The sequence below is a fragment of the Macadamia integrifolia genome, chromosome 12, assembly GCF_013358625.1.
Source record: "Macadamia integrifolia cultivar HAES 741 chromosome 12, SCU_Mint_v3, whole genome shotgun sequence".
Classification (NCBI taxonomy): Eukaryota; Viridiplantae; Streptophyta; class Magnoliopsida; order Proteales; family Proteaceae; genus Macadamia; species Macadamia integrifolia.
In genome coordinates, this window is record NC_056568.1 from 8,224,215 (window position 1) to 8,244,667 (window position 20,453).

At 37.0% G+C, this 20,453-nt stretch overlaps 1 protein-coding gene across 3 annotated transcripts in view; it reads left to right on the forward strand.

Annotated features, from left to right (window-relative positions):
• Window positions 1–11,790, forward strand: part of LOC122057756 (OVARIAN TUMOR DOMAIN-containing deubiquitinating enzyme 12-like) — a 25,440-nt gene extending 13,650 nt beyond the window's left edge. For all 3 annotated transcript variants that reach the window (XM_042620004.1, XM_042620003.1, XM_042620005.1), the window contains 7 exons: window positions 4,736–4,790; window positions 6,841–6,915; window positions 7,055–7,128; window positions 7,228–7,276; window positions 10,186–10,270; window positions 11,176–11,232; window positions 11,332–11,790. In XM_042620004.1, coding sequence (XP_042475938.1) covers window positions 4,736–4,790; window positions 6,841–6,915; window positions 7,055–7,128; window positions 7,228–7,276; window positions 10,186–10,270; window positions 11,176–11,232; window positions 11,332–11,387 — 451 coding nt within the window. In that variant the 3' untranslated portion in view covers window positions 11,388–11,790. The remainder of the gene's footprint in view (window positions 1–4,735; window positions 4,791–6,840; window positions 6,916–7,054; window positions 7,129–7,227; window positions 7,277–10,185; window positions 10,271–11,175; window positions 11,233–11,331) is intronic.
• The last annotated feature ends 8,663 nt before the right edge of the window (window positions 11,791–20,453 follow it).

Below are 20,453 nucleotides of genomic sequence, written 5' to 3' on the forward strand. Positions count from 1 at the left end.
AAAAAAAAAAAAAAAAAAAAGTGGTTTGTTTCCTAACTCAGTTATACTTGTAACAGCCGAGTTAGATTAGGGTTTTTAATTTAGTTATTTATAAACCCTTGTAAGGGCCATTGGCCTTGTACGATTGAGATTAATGATATTATGTTGCCTTTTGGCTGGAAATATCTGTGAGAAACAGTAGCTGAGATACCTTTGACCTGAGATAGGTCCCAATCCCCTATTCCGCTCCTCCTACTTTCTTCTTTCCCTTCTTCTTTGTTCTACCAAATCCTATTTGTGTGTGTAAGCTGATCTGAGTATCTACTGAGTGGGAGACTTTACTGCTGATTTTGATCTTGACTGCTATTGAGTCACTGAAGTTATACTGCTGGAGAAGTTATTTAAAATCCCTTCATTCAAAGCTCTGCAATCTGGTTTTCTGGAAGATTCTTCTCTGCCATTAGCCAATTACAAGTAATTGGTCTCTTGTTCCTGGATAGGTTGAGCTGATCTTTCGGGAATCAAGTCACCATCCAAGGATTAGCATTTAACTGAATGGTCGGGTGGTAATTATTCATAAAACTACTATTCAATTGTTAATTTTAATTAGGTTTTCATGATTAATTTGACCACATATTGTGATGATCTTTGATTGCAAGGTTTTCAAGAGATGTGCACAGGTTTGATGCTAAATGGATGGAGATGGTTTAGTCTAGAAGCAAGGGCAAAGGATCAAGGGTGGAGTTGGAATTTTAAAGAGAAGAAGAGAATAAAAAAATAAAAAAAAGGAGATTGAGGGGAGAGAGAAAACCCCACGGTATCCCCCCTCTCCCTTTTTCACACGTCCCTCTTTTCTCTTCCCTCTCCTACTTCTTCTCATCCTCCTCTCCTTTCTCTCATCTTTTTCTCTTTCCTTGTCCAAGTTAGACTAGGAGTATCTTTTGTCCTAATCTAATCCATCTCTCTCACCCACGCATTCCCTCACTCTATTTTCCCTATTTCTTCTCCTTTCCCTCACGGTTCCCTATTCTTTCTCTCTCTCCCACCGACTCTCTCCCCTACCCACGATTTCTCTCTCCACAAGTCCATCTTTCACCAAATCCCTCTCCCCTACAATATCTCCCATGCCCACGGTTTCCCTCTCTCAGCGAATTTCTTTCTCCCTCTCTTTTTTCCTAACCTTAGTCGATCTCTCTCTCTCTCTCCTCCTTGCTCTCCCATCTCGCGCACCCTTATCTCTCCTCACTCTCCTAATCCAATTCCACCTCTACCATCACACGCACCCCTCCTTCTCCCTATGTCTCTCTTTTGGTCCTCTCTTGGGGGACTCTTCACACCCATTCTCTAGGACATAGGCTGCCCATATAAACCCCTCACATACATCACCCCTTGCTGGTTTTTCCTTTTTGGTTCTTGCAATTCTCTTTTCTTCTTAGATCACACATTCTTTGGGACGGATTTTCCTGGACAGCATTGCATAGAGATCACCACCATTGCATCGAGGTTCCGTCACCACCATTATCATTGCTGCTCTTCATTTATTAGTACCATGAGCAGCTAAGTCCCCTCTCTATCTTTAGGTTTATATGGAGTTTTGATTTATTGTTATTTAATTTCTGGTTGGAATTCATACTTGATTGTTTGATGTTAAAGACCCCTTCCCATTGTGGATGATTTTTAATGGTTAAATTAGTTTAGAATATTTGTTTCTGTGATTCAGTTATTCTATTCAAGCAATGGTATTTTATGTTAATTTTTGGCATACACTAATGATAGTCTTTAACCAATCAAACTAAACGTACTAAGAGAAAGCGATAGACAATAGTGCTTAATAGGATAAGTTATGCTTAGGGTAGCCAGAGATTATATTTATGTGGTTGCATTGGAATTTGTAGTTTCAGTGATCCGAAGTATGAGCCAGAGATTGGTAACAATACCAAAACGGATTTGAGACCTGAGGATAGCTTCTTCTCTTTAATTCTTGTTCTTGTTAATTGGCTTACTTAGTTTTAATTTCAATTCTGGATTTTATAATTTTGTTTTTCAAAACAATATTCACTTCAATCTTAGTAGATTTAGCCTTCTAGTTCTCTGGAGGTTCGACCCTTTTCTTACCACTATCTCATAGTTTAGTTAGGGTTTATTTTGATTCATTCACGAATGTGATCAAATTTGGTGCTGTTGTCGGGGAACCGAAGCACGGTTTGCTAAGATTGATTTAATTGTTTTGTTTTAGTTTTAATTTTAGAAATTTATCCTAGAGAATGGGTGTAAAGAGGTCTCGAAACCGTTTTGGTATTATTTCCAATCTCTGGTTCATACTTCGGTTCATTGAAACTACAAGTTCCAATACAACCACAGAAATATAATCTCTGGCTACCCTAAGCATAACCTCTCCTGTCAAGCACTATCGTCTATCGCTTTCGCTCAACACACTTAGTTTGATTGGTTAAAGACTATCATTAGTGTATGCTAAAAATCAACATAAAATACCATTGCTTGAATAGAATAACTGAATCACAAAAACAAATATTCTAAACTAATTTAACCATTAAAAATCATCCACAATGGGAAGGGGTCTTTAACATCAAACAATCAAGTATGAATTCCAACCATAAATTAAATAACAATAAATCAAAACTTCATCTAAACCTAAAGATAGAGAGGGGACTTAGCTGCTCATGGTACTAATGAATGAAGGGCAGCAATGATGATGGTGATGGAACCTCGATGCAATGGTGGTGATCTCTGTGCAATGCTGTACAGGAAAATCCGTCCCAAAGAATGTGTGATCCAAGAAAAACAGGAGAATTGTGAAAACCAAAAAGGAAAAACCAGCAAGGGTTGATGTATGTGAGGGTTGATATGGGCAGCCTATGTCCTAGAGAATGGGTGTGAAGAGTCCCCCAAGAGAGAAGGACCAAAAGAGAGATATAGGGAGAAGAAGGGGGTGCGTGTGATGGTAGAGGTGGAATTGGATTGGGAGATAAGGGTGCGTGAGATGGGAGAGCAAGGAGGGGAGAGAGAGATGGACTAAGGTTAGGACAAAAGAGTGGGAGAAAGAAATTCGGTGAGAGAGAGGGAAACCATGGGCATGGGAGATATTGTAGGGGAGAGGGATATGGTGGGAGATGGATTTGTGCAGAGAGAAATCATGGGTAGGAGAGAGAGTCGATGGGAGATAGAGAAAGAATAGGGAACCGTGGGAGAAAGGAGAAGAAATAGGGAAAAGAGAGAGGGAATGCGTGGGTGAGAGAGAGATGGATTAGATTAGGACAAAAGATACTCCTAGTCTAATTTGGACAAGGTAAGAGAAAAAGATGAGAGAAAGTAGGAGAGGAAGTAGGAGAGGGAAGAGAAAAGAGGGACGTGTGAAAGAGGGAGAGAGGGGGAAACCGTGGGGTTCTCCTGAAAATTCCAACTCTTCCCCTGATCTTTTGCCCTTGCTTCTAGACTGAACCATCTCCATCCATTTAGCATCAAACCTGTGCACATCTCTTAAAAACCCTGCAATCAAAGATCATCATAATATGTGGTCAAATTAATCATGAAAACCTAATTAAAATTAACAATTGAATAATAGTTTATGAATAATTACGACCCGATCATTGAAGTTTGATGTTAACTTGAAGTTTTGATCTGCTGCAATTAATATTCTTCTAAATCTGCCAATTTTGGTTTCAGGTTTGCGGATTGTCTAATTATTTTAAATCTGGCCATCTGATTTACTCCAAATTTTGGATGTTGATTGATCTTACTGAGAGTTAAACTCGATCCAAGTTTGGCCACAATCCCATCCTTAGATTGAAACTAATTTCAGATGTACTATCTGCTGAAATTGTGTCCAGAAATTTTATTTGCCTAATTATTTCTAATCTGGCCAATAGATTGAGGTCATATTTTGGGGGTTAGTAAAGCTACCCTAGGGGGAGATTCAATCTGAAATTGGGAAGGATCTGACCTATGGACTGGATCTAATTTAGTTTTATTGATTTATGAAATCTCTCTTTCATAACAGAAATTCTCTAATTACTCTCAAACTACCCAACCATTCTCTCTCGTCTTTTGAAGGGTGTTAATTCTTGTGGGGGATTGATTCCTGTATTTTGACCTTCGTCTTAGATGGTTGACTTTTGGGGTTAGGCTATTTATTTGGATCTTGCTGTGAGATTGTTTCTAGGGTAGGTTTGTCAATTTAATATTTAGGTCCATGTGACGTCTTCAGTTGACGGTAAAGACCTAATGGGGTGGGGCTTACTAACAACTTTTGGTAATTAGGGAAAGCAGTTGTAATTTTTGAAATACAAGAGTGGTGATTGGAATTAAGGCAAAGTTCAGGGTAGGTCTAAGTAATTTACTCTTGATATTATTATATGAATGTGAAGCTCAAGCCAAATTCATTTTTTTGATTTGGGGAAAGAACGCTCCCTGGTTGCATGGCCCCTGTGCCAGCGTGGGGTCCAATGTGGGGGCACACATTGGCATCAACGGGGTGGGATTTTTGTATTTCTAGGGGTGGGGCATCATTTTGCCCCCCTTTTCTGTGTCTGGGTGATGGGGCTTCGCGACCGGTTGAGTGCTCTTTTGCCCTTTTGAAGTTGTGGGCATGTTATGGGGATTTTTTTCTTGATGATAATGGCAACCTTCCATGTTTATTTTTAATGGGGCTGCCCCATCTCTCTCTCTCTCTCTCTCTCTCTCAATGTATTGTGGTTCTCGATACTGTTTGATTCATTAGATATTCTTTCTTTTCTAGATTGCAATTATATGATCTGGTTGAGCTCAAGGTTCAAGGAGATGGTAACTGTCAGGTAACTTGGCCCCTGATTTCCTAGATTTAATATTATTGTAATCATAACTTTTATTATTTTAACTTTAGGTTTGCATGTGACATGCCCCAGCATTGTTACTTGTAAACCTTTTCACTGGATTTTTAACTATTGACCTAATCCCATTTTCTTTGAGTTAATTAAGTTGGCATATGTCCATATTTTGTGTCTTAATATGCTTCAGAAAAACAGGGCTTCTAGATAGCATATGATGAATACTTTGATGAATTGAATTGATAGATAAGGTGTATACAATAATTATGATAAATCATCAGGTCACAATTCTAGTTCTTAGGATGCCATAGGTTCTTGGTACAGTTTATCATATACGTTGTAAGCCATGAGATAGCAATTGGAGTAGTTTTTTATGCTGTCCTTCAATTTAACATCTCGAAAAAGATGAATCAGCAGAAGCTGTATCCTTTATGTTAGTTTTGTATATGCCTTAAGTTTATGATCAAAGAAAGGATGAAGGAAAGCTTTATACTTGAGATATACCTCTCCAAAGCAGGGATAAGGCTGTGTACATTATGGTCTCACCTGACCCCACTGTTTTTAAAATTTTACTGATTTTTTTTGTGTCAACATTAAGCATTAATATAGTAATAGTTAGAATGTAAAGATGGGAGGAGAAACAAGAGAACAAGAGAATGGACGGTTGGAGAAGAAGAGAATAGTGAAATGTTGTGTGTAGAGAAAAGATCATCTACCACATATATATTACTTCACTAACAAGATGTAAAGAATTACATACAACTCCCTAGGGAGGCAAAAGGGGAAAATAGAAAATACAAATATAATACACTTAACCCTAAAGTACCCTTATTACATAAACTCTGATAGTAATAACTAATGTAGGAGGTATGGTTGGAGAACTTACCATATCAAAGCAAGTCAATGGTTTACTGATAGCATGTAAACATTATTCATCTGCATGAACATCAAAATCAGCATATAATTTATTTTTCCCCTTGGAAGTTCTGTGATACATGTCCAGAACTTCTTTCCCTATTGCAAAAACAAGATGCTGCATCCTGTATAATTATTTTTTTAGTTTTGACCTCAATTGATGAGATCTTTAGGACATAGCGAACCCTGAAACCTTGCAATGGTTCTGTGCTACACCCTCCATGCTTAGTACATTGATTGTGTGCTTATTTGTGTGAATATTTTCATTTTTTTTTCTTTTTCTTTTTGTTTTTCTTCATGTTTGCCCCCTTGTGAAGTCAGGTACATCTCTGTCTGTTCCATGTATTTGAAATAAACTGCTTAACTCTTAATGTGACATTCGGTCGAGGAAATCCGGGACCTTTGTGCTTCTCCTTTCCTTGAATTTCACAGCTTTAATCTGTTGTATATGGAGCATATGAGATTGTTTTCATGTGTTCCATTTTTTGTTATTGTGGATATGTATGTTGTTTGCTAGATTGCCTTGATTAATAATCTTAGGGTTAATGATTTACTCATGTCCTCGCTCAGCTTATTACAGGCATATCTTTCTATTTGTGACACTGTTTATCTATTGTTTTTGTATGATTGCTTTTATCACAGTATCACTTACTTGATGCTTTTTAAATTATAAAATAGACCACAAAACTTTCTCATTTTTTCCTTTCTTGTTTGATTGGTTTTGAATTATTAAATTGGTTCAGATTTGACCAGGGTTTGTCCCCAGTTGTAGCTTCAGTAGAAAAGCCATTCTTCATTCGGAATGAAATTGTTCCTTTGTGCATACCTGTCTAAAAAGAAATCAACTCATGCTCTTTTCTTATTGAATTTTCTTTGGCATCAGTTCTTATGGTGATCACTGTACTTGAAAATATCTGTGTATCACTTTCAATTTTTATTCTTCTGAATTCTGTCATCAGAATTATCCAATTTCATCTTGTGAGGCAGTTCTGGCTTGGTCCATTCTATTTTTGTGTTGTTGTTCCTGCTTACTGTGGTCGTGGAACCTTATTTCCATTTCTTTTTTAGTTATCTTCCTATCATTAAATTAAATCGTGTCTCATTATTTTCATATTTTTCTTAGTTTCGTGCCTTATCAGATCAGTTCTATCGTACTACCGAGCACCACAAGTTTGTGAGACAACAAATTGTTGATCAGGTTGGTTTCTTTTTGCTGTTATGTTATTATAGTTTAGTTGCATTTATAATGAATGTGTGTGCTGTTATTATTGTGCATATTTGATTGTAATAATCTATTGGGATTCTTTTTTGGGCTGCTGCTTTTTTTATTTGATCAGCTCAAGTCCCATCCAGACATTTATGAAGGATATGTTCCTATGGCTTATAGTGACTACTTGAAAAAGATGTCCAAGTAATACTCTATTCCTTTCCACCTCAGAATGTTTCTAATTATGATGTTTCTTGGCTGAGACTTGACTGCATCTATTCTTTTTAATGTGGGCAAAAACAGGTCTGGTGAATGGGGTGATCATGTCACATTACAAGCTGCTGCAGATTCAGTATGTTTTAGTGACCTCCCTTTATTTCTTTGAATTCTGTCTGTGCTTCTTTGATTGTGTGAATTTGTTGAGAGCATAATTTTTTCCTTATGCTCCTTGATTTGTTCCAAGCTTGCTATTCAGCTGTGCCTTTTGGAAAAAGCCTTATTCTTCTAGTTTTCTTTCTGTGAATAGTTATGGTCTATCCTGCAAAAAGATGTATAGTAATCAGTTTCTAGTTCTAGGAAACTAGGCAGTTCCTGACAGTTATTATGATCTTCCTTGATAGCTTTAGAAAACTAGTATTATTAGTATAGACTTCTAGAGTTCTAGACATGCCCTTGCATCTATCTTGTCAACCTGCCCAAAATTTTGATGTTACTTCTATACAGGTTATTGTTTATTTGAATTCAAATTTGAGAGGGGACATGTAAAGTGTGGGCATAATAACTGAATGACCCGGGAATCCTGTAGGCGACCTTTGACCTACTACGGATACTTCTTGACCAATTCTTACTATGCATATTTTTCTTTCTGTTGTGTGTATTCTATTTCTTTGTCCATTATCTATTTTATGCTTTCTACTTCTTTGGTTATTTATTATTCTGTAGGAAAAAAAACCAATTATAGTCAACAAATTGGCTTAGAGTGAAAAATTGGTTCTGGTTGAACATCAAGGCTTTGGTGATCTGTTCTGATGTATGGTGCGAAATGTTGGGCAGTTAAGAATCATCATATAGATAAACTCAGTGCAGTTGAGATGTATCAGTAGCGAAACTAGGAAGGATAAAGTAAGGAATGGTCAGGTTAGAGCTGATTTGAGAGTAGTTCCTGATGAGTTTCTAGGGGCATTTAGGTCGTATTGGGTTTTCTGGTTATCTTTAAAGTTTGGTGCGCAGGGCACAAGAGTATTTAGTCCCCATATTATTTTTATTATTCAGTGTGTAAATAGAGGAGGAGGGGCCTGCTGCTCGATGACTGCATCTCTCTCTCTCTCCTTTCTTTCTCTTTGCCTGATCTGGTTGCAGGATCCTAGTGTTCTAACAGCTCCGATACATGATAAGCTATGAGAAAGTCGTTTGAAGTGGCATGACCATGTTATACAGAGGTCTTTAGATGCTATAGTACAGAGGAGTGATTTCCTTCATATTTAAGGAGCTAAAAGAGCCATGGGCAAACCTAAAATGATCTGGGAGAAGTGCTGAGGAAATACTTGCATAGCTTAGGATTTCTATCAAAGCTGATTGGTCATCGGAGGATAATAATCCATGTAGCCGATCCCATTTAATTGGGATAAGTCTGAGTTGTTATTATAGAAGTCTAACTAACCTAAGTTTCTCACTTGACTCAAACAGTTAAATTATAAAAGAAATAACAACTTAAATAGATAAAGAACATCTTTGATACGTAGACTCTTTAGAAAGTCATCTCCTCCTAGGTAAGTTTCACAAATAGGGTAAGCTTTATCTAACAAAATAACTTCCTAACTATTAGCAAATGGGCCCCATTGCTAATACTAACTACCTAATCAAAATCTAATTTCGCGAACCAATTTGGACCTAAAATTTGGGCCTTTTAATTGAGCCTATATCAAACAAAAACAATTCGACAAAAGCCCATAACCATATACTGTCAGAACAAGCCCAACATAAAAGATCAAACCACATCCAATGGTGGTGGTCATGCTTCTGTTTTAATAAGATGATGAAGAATGGAAGAAAGATGTATATGAACCAAGCATCTCACTTGAAACTAAACTGAAGTTCCATCAGCCCTACTTTAGCATCTCACAGAAGCTATTCTGAATTTCATAGAACATTAGAGCAAAGCCAAGCATTATTCAATATTGAAAACAATGGGTAGACTTTAAGAGTTACATTGTTTATAGAGAAACTAAAAGTGTACTCACAATAGGAAGGAAGTGTACTTGAAGTAGGAAATTCTATCCATAATAGGAATATATGTCCCTTATAACTAAAACTGTACCTTAACTAGTTAGAATAGGTGTCCCACATGATTAAACTTTATCCAAAGTAGGAATATGAATTCTTTTCAGTTAAGACTGCACCCTATATTTAACAACCGAGTAAATAACAATTATTAAACTAAATAATATCTCAAACTAGCCTAATAAAGTAAATCCTATCTTCCTACCTCGCAATTTCTACCCATATTTTAGGCCCGTTGCAATAAATTCCCATTGGACGAACACATTTATTACCCAACCCAAGGCTTATTTCTACTAAAATAAACCCAAAAGAAAGAAAGACCAAAAATTGCAAATAAACGTCCTTATTCAATTTGGCCCCAATATAATTACACAAAAACCCAACCTAAAAAATTACTTTGCAATTTAGCCCCTATGGGTCTTGGGCTGGGAAAAAATGAACTGGATTGTTTAGGTTTTGGCTTACAAAGGCTGTCATACCGTTCTAGCCAGTTCAAGGCTACAGCATCAATAGAATTTCAGGAAAAAAGGGATCTTTAGCTGAGGAAACAAAGTACAGAACTTTAAGAAATATTTTCAACATGTCTTGGGCAACAGGAACGCTAAAAGCGTATGATGCTTTTTTTATTTATAAATATGTGTTTAATGCTAGAATTCAAATCTGTAACATTTTGTTGTAATTTAAACCATGACTGGAAATCGGTCTCAAGATTGATGAGTGAAGAAAGCAATTATGTTATAATAGTGTTGCCCTACAAGAGCTTGTTGTTTGAAGAGTGAAAGCATGAGAACAATATTTCCTCCAATATTACAGTGATCAGCTATACATTTCTACATTGTTGGATGGAAACCTTTGCCTGCTTCCTTAGAATGCTCATATTTGATGCCTTTTCTCTTAACTTCTACAAGCCACACCTTATTTCTTATGCTGCATGGATTATTTTTACCCTGATTACTAATTTATGTTGCTATTCTGTTGCAGTATGGCATTAAGATATTTGTCATAACATCTTTTAAGGACACCTGTTACATTGAGATTCTTCCCAATATTCAGAAGTCAAAACGAGGTAAAGTTTTAAAAGATTTAATTTTCTTTATGCATTGTAGTTTTCCATTTTGATTGGGAGACAAATTCGGTTGCTTCATCCTTGTTGGTTGCAATCTTCAAGAACCTGGTTCCAGTCTGAGACTGTTCTTTAACTAGAGAACAATCTTGAGTGATTTAAAGATTTTCATTATTTCTAAAATTCATCCCACTCAACTCTTCAATATTTTAGATTGATGACATTATTTTAAAGCAGAAGTGGGATACTAAGAAACTTTTTAAACTAGTCTGTTATTTTGAAAAACGTCACTTCTAAAAGAAAAAAAAGTAATTAAGGCATCGTTTGGATATGTTTTCCACTTGGTTTTGTTTATAAAAAGCAAAATACAAAAAATGTGTCTGTACATAAATATTTTTTTGGAACACATAATTAGAAACAAAGACTGCCAGAAGTTTCATTCTTTTCTCACCCCACCCCTCCCCCCTCCCCCCTCCCCACTCCCCCCAACCAAAAAAAAAAAAAAATCCAAACGAACTTCTCTAATCTTTTAGAAGAATAACCTTAGTACCAAGGTGTCCTCACTAAGCCTTGTAAGTTACGTTGAATGTCTGTTGGGCATGGTTTTCACCTTATCCATTGATGATGGAAAAAATGTTGCGAATCTAGATTAGCTTGACTTGCCTGGTGTGATTTCTGTTTGCTTATTAGTTTTGAGGTGGAATGTGTCTAGCTCGCTGTTGCAATTAACTACTGCTTCATTGAAGCCTTCGGGTCTGCTGTGTTGGAGTCCAACACATGTTGTCCTTGTCAAGTGTCTGTAAAATGCTAATACTGGTTCAATCAGGAAGACCAATTTTCACATATACCCCTCCCATTTTTTCATTTTTCAAGAATGGACTGCGACAAACTTTATTTTTGTTCTGCAGTTATTTTCTTGAGCTTTTGGGCAGAGGTTCATTATAACTCAATTTATCCAGAAGGAGGTAAAGTCCATAGCTGTGTGGAGGTTAATTCAATGAGCATATTGATTTGCCAAGTTTCTTATCTTCAGTACTTGTTTCTTTGTTTTGGTTGGAATCCAGATATGCCTGCATTTGAAACTAAAAGAAAGAAAAGGTGGTGGATCTTTGGAAATTAGCATTAGAGGGGAATGGATGGATGTAATTGTGAATGCTAGTTGTGGGTTACATATGGCTCCTCTTCCTCCTGCCTTGTGCTGCTCTCGTGTATATTTGTTTCACCTTTGGAAGAAGCTTCAGCTTTGAGTTGACAAATCTACTGCTTGGGGCATCTCTCGGTGAATTTTTTGGAGCAGATCTCCCATTGTTTGGTAATGTGATGGATGTGATGAGGGCCTGCGTTTTCTCTTATTTTCCCAGCCGCTGCAGCTGCACATTAGCTCTTTAGCCTTGTAAATACCTTCTCCTTTTTGCGGTACTAGAATTTTTTCTTTATATTATATATATATATATATATTTTTTTTTTCATATGTAAAACATCTGTTCTCACTAGCTACTCATTTAGTGCTTTAGATTTTAGCCCTTTGTGGTCTCCCTTTTCTAAGCTCTGATTACATGCGTTCTTTAATAATTGGATGTGTATGGCCAACGTTGTAAATCTCATCTCGGTAGGCCATTTCGGTTAGATTGAAAGGGGCGAAATACCAAAATTTTGCCAAATTTTGCTGAAACAATGCATTTTTTCCCATTAGTTTTGCTTGACCATTTTGAGGGACAAATGGCCGCAATTTTGATGAAATAGTCTATAATTATGATCAAAATTATGCTATTTCAGGTTTTACCTCCTGTAGTATGTCGAAACTGATGAAATACAAAAATTTGATGATATTTTAATGAAATTTCGAGCTATATTTCAACGAAATTTGGAGCTATACGTACGACTCACAATCATTTTTAGGAAATGTAATACTTGTAATTCTTATTTTATAAGGAGGTAAATTTGAATGTGAAGAAGGGATTAAATGATTCTTCCTTCTTTTTGGTAAATTGGTATGTAATTCCTTTGGAACTCATATGGATGGTATGCGACACATTTTGAAGTTTGTTTATCTACCGTCGTCAATTTTTTTAAGAGGAAATTATATTTCCCTCCCTTGTATGTTTTTAGTATTACAGTCAGGCCTCTGTGAAGTTTGTAATTACAAACGTACTTTACGGTGTTAAAAATGTTACGAGCAAGCAGATGTTAAATGACTTTTTTAACCCCATCCCTTCGTACGGAGTTCAGACATGAGTTTTGCCCTAACCAATGCGATCCCGTCGTCTACATCACCATCAATCTCTGATTTCTCTCCATAAGCTCCAATCGGCGGCGAAAGCTTTTTCTTGTTTCCGAGATCCGTTTCTTTCTCTGCAATACCTAGAAACACCTGGATTGATTAACACCCCCAAATGTCGCCCATGACATTCTTCTTCGAGGTTAGGGTTTTGAGATTTTTCTTTTTCACGCAGAACGATGCTCTTCTTGTCTCTCTCGGCGGCGAACGCACAAGTTTTTCGGTAGGGTTTTAATTCCCAACTCTGGGTAGGGGAGAGAGAGTAGAGGAGGAGGAGGAGCCAACCATGTGCACATTGGAGAAGCGTGGCAGCCTTTACCTGCTCACGTTAACCGGCAACGATGATTTTTCTTTCTCTGTTTTAATATTTTTCTATTTTCATAATTTCTTTAAAAAGCTCTAGGTTATGATATTGACACCGACGATTATCACAGGTGAGGCATTTTGATTTTGAAAGCACTTTGACGTTTTCTTATGATTATTAGATGAAATTAGAGAGATTTTTTCACTTTCTCGAAGAATTTCTTCTTGGTGTCCGTTGCATTAAGAATCGTTGCCTCTATTTTGTGCCTCTGCCCCTGCCCCAAACAGTTTTGTGCACGGGAGATTACCGTACGAGAAGATCAAACCAGATCCTCAACTACGAAACCTACTGCGGAGCATCAACCAAAGAAAACTTGTAAAGAATTAAAAAGCAAATTTCCGAATGAATTGTGAATCGTCTACTAGTATTATGAGTGAACGCTGAAATTGAATCCTTCATTGTTGTTGTTGTGACAGATTTTCACGAACTCCGACAGGAAACATGCGATTAAAGTGTTGGAGAAGCTAGGAGTACAGGATTGCTTCGTAGAAATCATCTGCGTCGAGACACTCAACCCGAACCTCTCAAAATCTACTCGGCTTGATGCCGAAATCTTACGAAGGGGTTGCACTGACTACCGAAATCTTATCAATGCCCTTGCCAACCATGGCAGCCATCTCAGGCCACGCATCAACCAGCGGCTTCATATAGCTTAAAAATCCTAACTCTCCCATGGTTTCTCAAGGAAGGAATAAGACGAGAATAAGGGTTGAGGTAAAATCGTCTCTCCATTAGATCAAGGGTATTTTAGGATTTAAGAGAAATATGTAATATACTTAACGGTTTCTCACGGTAAGATTGATATATTCTACAGCTTAGAAGGAAAGAATTTGTAATTCTAAACTTCATAGACGAAGGTTGTATAATACTTGAAACATACAGGGAAGGGAGTCTTTTAAAATGTAATTGCTTATAAGACTATCAATTATCTTTGAGATGGTCAATAAGGTTCCGTCTGTTTCAGTTATGTCAGTGTAACATAACTGTTATAATAAATTTAATTGTCTAAGCAAATTTTTTTGTAATTCGTTTTGTATTAGTGAAAGGAAAATTTTACCAAGACCTTTGAAAAATTTACTAGCTTGCAGGATTTAACGACTTCACCCTCATTTTAAAAATTTCTAGCTTCCACTAATTAATCCATTGTTGAGCACTTATCTATGTCAAGGATTTAGATTGATGCCGATATAGATCAACCAGAATATGGGATTAGTCAGGAATTACTATCAATTCGATTATTTCAATATTAATGCAAATTGACCAATCTGATACCAATTTTTCATCCATCCGTGGGTTGTCTAAATGGTTAGGACGATTTGAGGATTATGTAAATAGGGGCACAACATCTGCGATTTAAGTGAAGACCGTGGCGATAGATTATTGTACTAATCTCCTTGAGGATTAATTGAGGTATGCATAAGCTGGCCCAAACACCCCGATTAACAAATAAAAAGCTCAGTAAGGTGAGGAACAAGAGCTTCAAACCGAGACCTCCTGAGCCTAAGTGCTCTACTGCACTAGCCCATTACCAGCTGAGCCAGTTAAGCAGAGTTGAAAAAGTCAGAAAGGGCAAAGAAGTCATTTGGACCAATGGCCTTAATGTCTGCCATGTCATAGATCAAACGGGCTGAAGTTTTATGAATTAGTAGATTGCAAGATCTCCTGCCTACCATGACCCCGTTTGTTTCCAAGTAAAAAAAAAAAAAGGAAAAAGAAGTGAAATCAATTTTAAAATATACAAAGTTATGATGTACCCAATGTCTATGTGCAGGTGCTCTCACGCTTTCTAACACTCTTTCCTCCCTCATTCTCCCTTATCATGTGGGTTTTATGTATACCAATTGTGAGGCATTCTCTCTGATGCCTCTATTGGTTTAGCGTGGGAGGGATCTAATGGGGGCATCAAACTCTCCTCTAATGATCATTCAAGGGCTGGAAAGAGTTGGATATACATCCGAACATCTATCAAGACCTAGGGATGCATGTCCAACTCTTCCCAACCCTTGGATGAGTCATCAAAGGGTTTTTGCTGATGTTGGAGAAGATCTTTTTCTGTATAAAAGATGACAATTTACGCAGAAAGCATGTAGATTTCTCCCCCACTCTGTAAGCACAGTGGTGATTAACTTAAATTCTTACTAATTATATTAATCATACTTTTGAAATGAAATCTTTATTTTCCTTCTCAAAACCAAAGAATTTTATTGCAAATATAAAATTTAATAGGGAAAATGATGATCCTACTGACGGTATCATGTGCCCTCTCACTCTCTCTTTGCTTACATATGGGCTCTTATAAACGAATCATGTGTCACTACCTCCTGTGCTTCTAATGGCTTATCAATCTTTTGCCAAATTAGTTATCAGATTTGAATTAATTAGGAATAATTACAATGACCTCCCCTGGAGATTCTGACAATGTCGTAGCACCCCCAAACTAGAAAAGTATTACATCTGTACCCTTTTGAAGGTAATGGTGTTAACTTAAAATAATTTAAAATGTAAAATGACCATTTTAACCTCTCCTTCAACCTTTTGATTGAACTGATTTGGCACGCAAGATTAGGCATGCACTCCACCTTTGCAAAACCTTGTTCATCTCCTACACGATCTCTTCCATCCCCACAATTACAAAACCCCAACGACACAAACCCCTCTCGTTCATGGAGTTAGGTTGTTTTAAAGGGGTTGATTTCCCCTTCCAATTTGTTGTTGGAGGCATTGAAGGATTTTAGGATTTTTTGTTTGATGTTGGGATCAAGCCTGAGAATTCATTGTCCTATGGGACGGGTAATAAAGATTGACAATGATGCCCTTGACGCAAAGGGGCATAGGGCGTCAATGTCGATTGTGCCGGAGAGACCCAATCGACCAAGGTGAAGGCCGATGATGATGCCCTTGACGCAAATGACGTCGGTCCAGGGAATTTCATCCAAACAGAGGGCAGAACCCGGGGACCAAGAGTAGGCGTCGGCATTGATGAAGGATTCCTTGAGCTTGAGAAGTGCGTCAGCATCGACGTCGGGCTTGGAGAAAACAATTGGAAGGGAAGTGATAGAGAAGAGTACAAAAGAGAAAAACGCTGAAAATGTTGAAGAATGAGGTGGAGGATGCCTAGAGAAGGTGAACAACGGCCATTGCTCAGCCAGAAATTCGATACCCCAGGAAAGAACATTCCATTGTCTGGTTCCCCTCGAAGGGATCACAAGAGAGACTAGCACTTCTCGAACATTCTCTTCTGTTTCTTTGACATTTTTCTATAAAGAAGGTAATTTCTCAGTGAAGTCGAGGATGACAGATAAAAAGAGATCCATAAACTCAATGTCATTTTAATTCAACCATATTACAAGGGAATTATCTGGAAAACACACTTCACAAGAATTGCCAAGTTAGAAAAATACTCAGGCTATGTTTGACTGTAAGAGGAAAAGGGAAGGGAAGTGAAATTTTCATACTTAAAAAAGAAAATATATATATATATATATATATAATCATTGCCCATGTGATTTTAACATTAACTTCAAATCATTCCATATTTGGTTATAAAATTTCACTTTACTTTGCACCCTTTGCTATAATATGTAAAATAAAAATTACATATAAAATATATCATTATTAAATATGGTTAAAAAAAGTAAGTAGTTTATACAATCATATGTGGTATGATTATAAACATTTATTTTTAAAGTATGAAAATTTCACTTCCATTCTCTTTAAATTTCCATTGCAACCAAACGAAGCCTCAGGTCAGCATCGGTCGAAATAATCAATCTAGCAACATTGCCACCACTGAATTCAGTGAATGATGGAGAGCCTTTGAAGCCAATGAACTCCTTATTCAAAGAACTATGGCAAAAATCACAGCATGCGATGAATCCCCAACAAAATCCCTCTGCTAGTAGATGAGATAGGGCATCTCGAATTACCTTCCTTATAGAAAAATGTTAAAGAGACAGAAGAGACTTTTCGCTCAAAGCGTTCTCTCATCACCTGCAACACTGCAATTGTGACCAAAGATGTTAGGGTTATTAGAGATTGGGAAGAAGAGGGGCTAATTGAGGGCAGTAGACTTTGAGTTAATGGGGAGAAGGGTAGATTTGTAAGTTTATCCTATTGAGGATAATTTAGTCATTTAAAAAATTCAGCTTGGGGTGCCGAGATATTGTTAGAATCCCGGGGAGATCACTGTAATTTCCTCAATTAATTAAGAAATCATGATAGATAATAGATTTAGCAAAAAAAAGTTATATTTTTTATTTTAATTAAAGTTAATTTCCACTCTTTATTTCCCTTGCATAAGGCGGGGAGCCAGAGGGTTTCCTCAAATGATAACATAGAGGATATAAAGTTTTAAAATCTAGAGGATTTGGTGGTTGAGTTGGCAATCAATTTTGATAGGTCAATAATTCAGAGGACGGCCTTGGTATCTAGTTATCCAAGTTTGCCACATCATCCACCATGGATGAATACTGTAGACACCTAAAAAACCATACAAGAAAATAAGAAATTTTTGTTGAATTTTTTGTTATTAAGTATTTTGGGTCTATGGATAGTATGAAAAAAGATAGAGCAAGGGTTTCTATAGAGTATAAATTAGCTAATAGAGTTAGAATAAAGAAAGTTATTGAGACTACGGCCGTATTTGGTAATGTTTCTGAAGTTGTTTCGTATCAAAACTAGAAATTTCCATTTATGTGTTAAAAATTCGATTTTGGTGTTTGGTAAATCTGCTTCATAAACCGTTTCACCGAGGTAGGGATGAGGGAGAGAGGGAATTGGATGAGATTTTTACTTCACGGAAAGGGTTACTCAGTCCGATTTCACTAAGACAATAATGAGGGAGACCAATGATCATCTGTATTGAAGGATAGCAAGGGTCAAGTGAAAATTCTTCACCACTTGACTTTTTCAAAGTTTCAAGGAGACAAAGAAAGTTTTGATTCTTTAGAGTTTCAAGGAGATAGAGAAGATTTTGGTCTTGGAGAAATTATCAAGAACATGAATTCTTCCTGTTTTTCCTTTTTTCTTTTTACCCTATTCATTTAAAAAAAACGATAAAAAAAACCGTAGACGTCAAGTTCTTATTCCCATAAGACAAAAATACCATAAATTTTTTTGAATGACTACAAACGCAGCCGACTTTGAATTTGGACGTTGTTCTTCTTGATAATGCAGTACCAAAAAAAAAAAACAACTGTGTTTGAATTAGAAAAAAACCCCACTTGCAATTAAAAGAAAAATTCAATTCTGAACGTGTCTGTCCATCTTTAATCTTCCCTAGACATTATGATCTTTCCTCTCACATGGATCAAGGCTTACGAATACCAAACACTGTCTGATAAAGTTTCATTTCTGTCGTTTCTGCGTTTTCTTGTTCCCAAAAATGGAGAAACAACCTAAAAAACGTTTGATAAAGTTGTTCTGTTTCACCCGTTTCTAGAAACATAAATCAAAATTTATGCCTATTTACAATTCTAGAAACGACTTTAACGAAACAAGTCAGACTTGTTTCGTCTTTTCTAGAAACGAATTTGAGAGTAAGAAAATGCTGTTGTGCCCGATAATTCTCTCAACTATGTAAACCTAAAAGAGGCAACCAAACACTCTCTCCCTTTTGGGCATCCGATGATACCATTTGGTTTTTTAGTGGCATTATGTCTGCAAAAAACGTTTCGAAAAACAGATTTATCAAACATCAAAAAATCCGTTTTTGTTTTCAAAAACGTGAAAATTCCGTTTCTGTTGTTTCTGTGTCTCTACTGTTTCTAGATACAGAAACAACAGAAACGTTATCAAACTGTTAAGTAGTTTCCCCCCCCCCCCATCTCAAAATAGAGTTGAGATCCCTTGCATGTATGTTCACCAAAATGTACATTTGAACATGCATTTTATGTGCCAACATCTATCCTACTTAATACCATTTAAAAGGTGTACAAAGGTATTTATGGAAACTGAAGAATGGCAAGACAACTTGGACATACGAGCAGAAGATCTCAACTCTCTTAGACGCATGGATTTAGGAGGTATTCGATACCAATCCGGATCAGAATGGATTGTGGGTATCGATCGGTTTTACCCTTGCTTTTAAAAAAAAAAAAAAATGAATTTTTAACTATTTTACCCATGAATCAATCAGGAATCAACCGATCCAGCTCTGATATAGCCGATACAGGACTAATACTTGAAACTAGGGGTGTCAATTCCTAAACCGAACCGGTAAAACCGGCCAGACCAAACCGATAACAACCCGGACCGAACCGAACCGAAGCCTTATTGGTTCGGTTCGGTTTCGAGTATTGCAACCCCAAAACCAAACCGAACCGCACCGAAAACCGGATGAACCCGAAACCAAACCGAAACCGGCTCAAAACCAGGACCGAAATCGAAACCAAACCGGTAAGAAACCGAAACACTCCAAAATTCATTAAAAAAATCAAAATTTGCATAGTTTTGTATACATTTGTATGGAAAGTCGAATCCAAACTAGATCAAAAACCAAAACCAACCCAGTTACAAATCGATTTAAGAAACCGAAGTTCAGCAGTTCAACATTTGGTTGTTCTCTAATGGCTCCATACCGGTTTAAAAAACCGATCCAAATCGAAATGAACCTGATAAATCCAAACCGGTACCAACTCGAACCCAAACCGCACCGAATCCGACACCGAACCAAAACCGATAAATCCTTAATGGGTCGGTTTCGATCAGTTCCAAAGTCACACCGAAACTGATGGAACCAGACCGAAACCGCACCAATCCAGACCGTTGACACCCCTACTTGAAACCATGCTTAGACGTCTCAGACATATGTCTTGCACCATGTAAAGACTCCGGCCTGTGGCTATCATATGCATGGTTGTACTTAGTTGTGAATATCTTATTTAGTTTGATTTTTATTCAAATTTAAAATAATCACATAAATTAATTATTGTATAAGCATGAATTTTATATATTATATTTTCTTGACAACCAAACATAGCCATTAACCTATAACGGTTCTGGAAGTCGCTGGGAGGAATCTTCGGGAAACTCCGCCCCGTAAAACATAAGCCCATTACAAAGCCCTCTCGCTACTTATCCACCTTGTGCACGGTACTATTGCTCGCGGAGCAGCTCAGCTGAGCGTTTGAGACGACCTTCAAAACCCTAATTCCTTTCATTTCTTGGTGGAAATGGCGTCAGCAAATGCTATATCGACTGCATCTCTCGTTCGTTCTCCTAGACAGGTATTCGCCATCTCACTTCTTCTCTTCTCATTTCATTTTTCGTCATTTCCGAAGTAGCTTTGATTTTGTGTTTTGTGTTTATTTCTATAGTTGAAACTTGAAACTCAGTTTCTTGAAAAAAGATTAAATTTTCCGTTAGATTGTGTTCTTTTTCTTACTACTGAGGAAGAGGTTGGCATCTACACGCTTTTGCAGCTATGACATGTAATGTTTGTGGCATTTCATTTGTTGGCGTTTAGATATGTGTATATGATGTGTATGGATTTTCATTTGAGGGTTTAGAAGTGGTTTTTTTTTTTTTAAGTATTGGTAGATTGT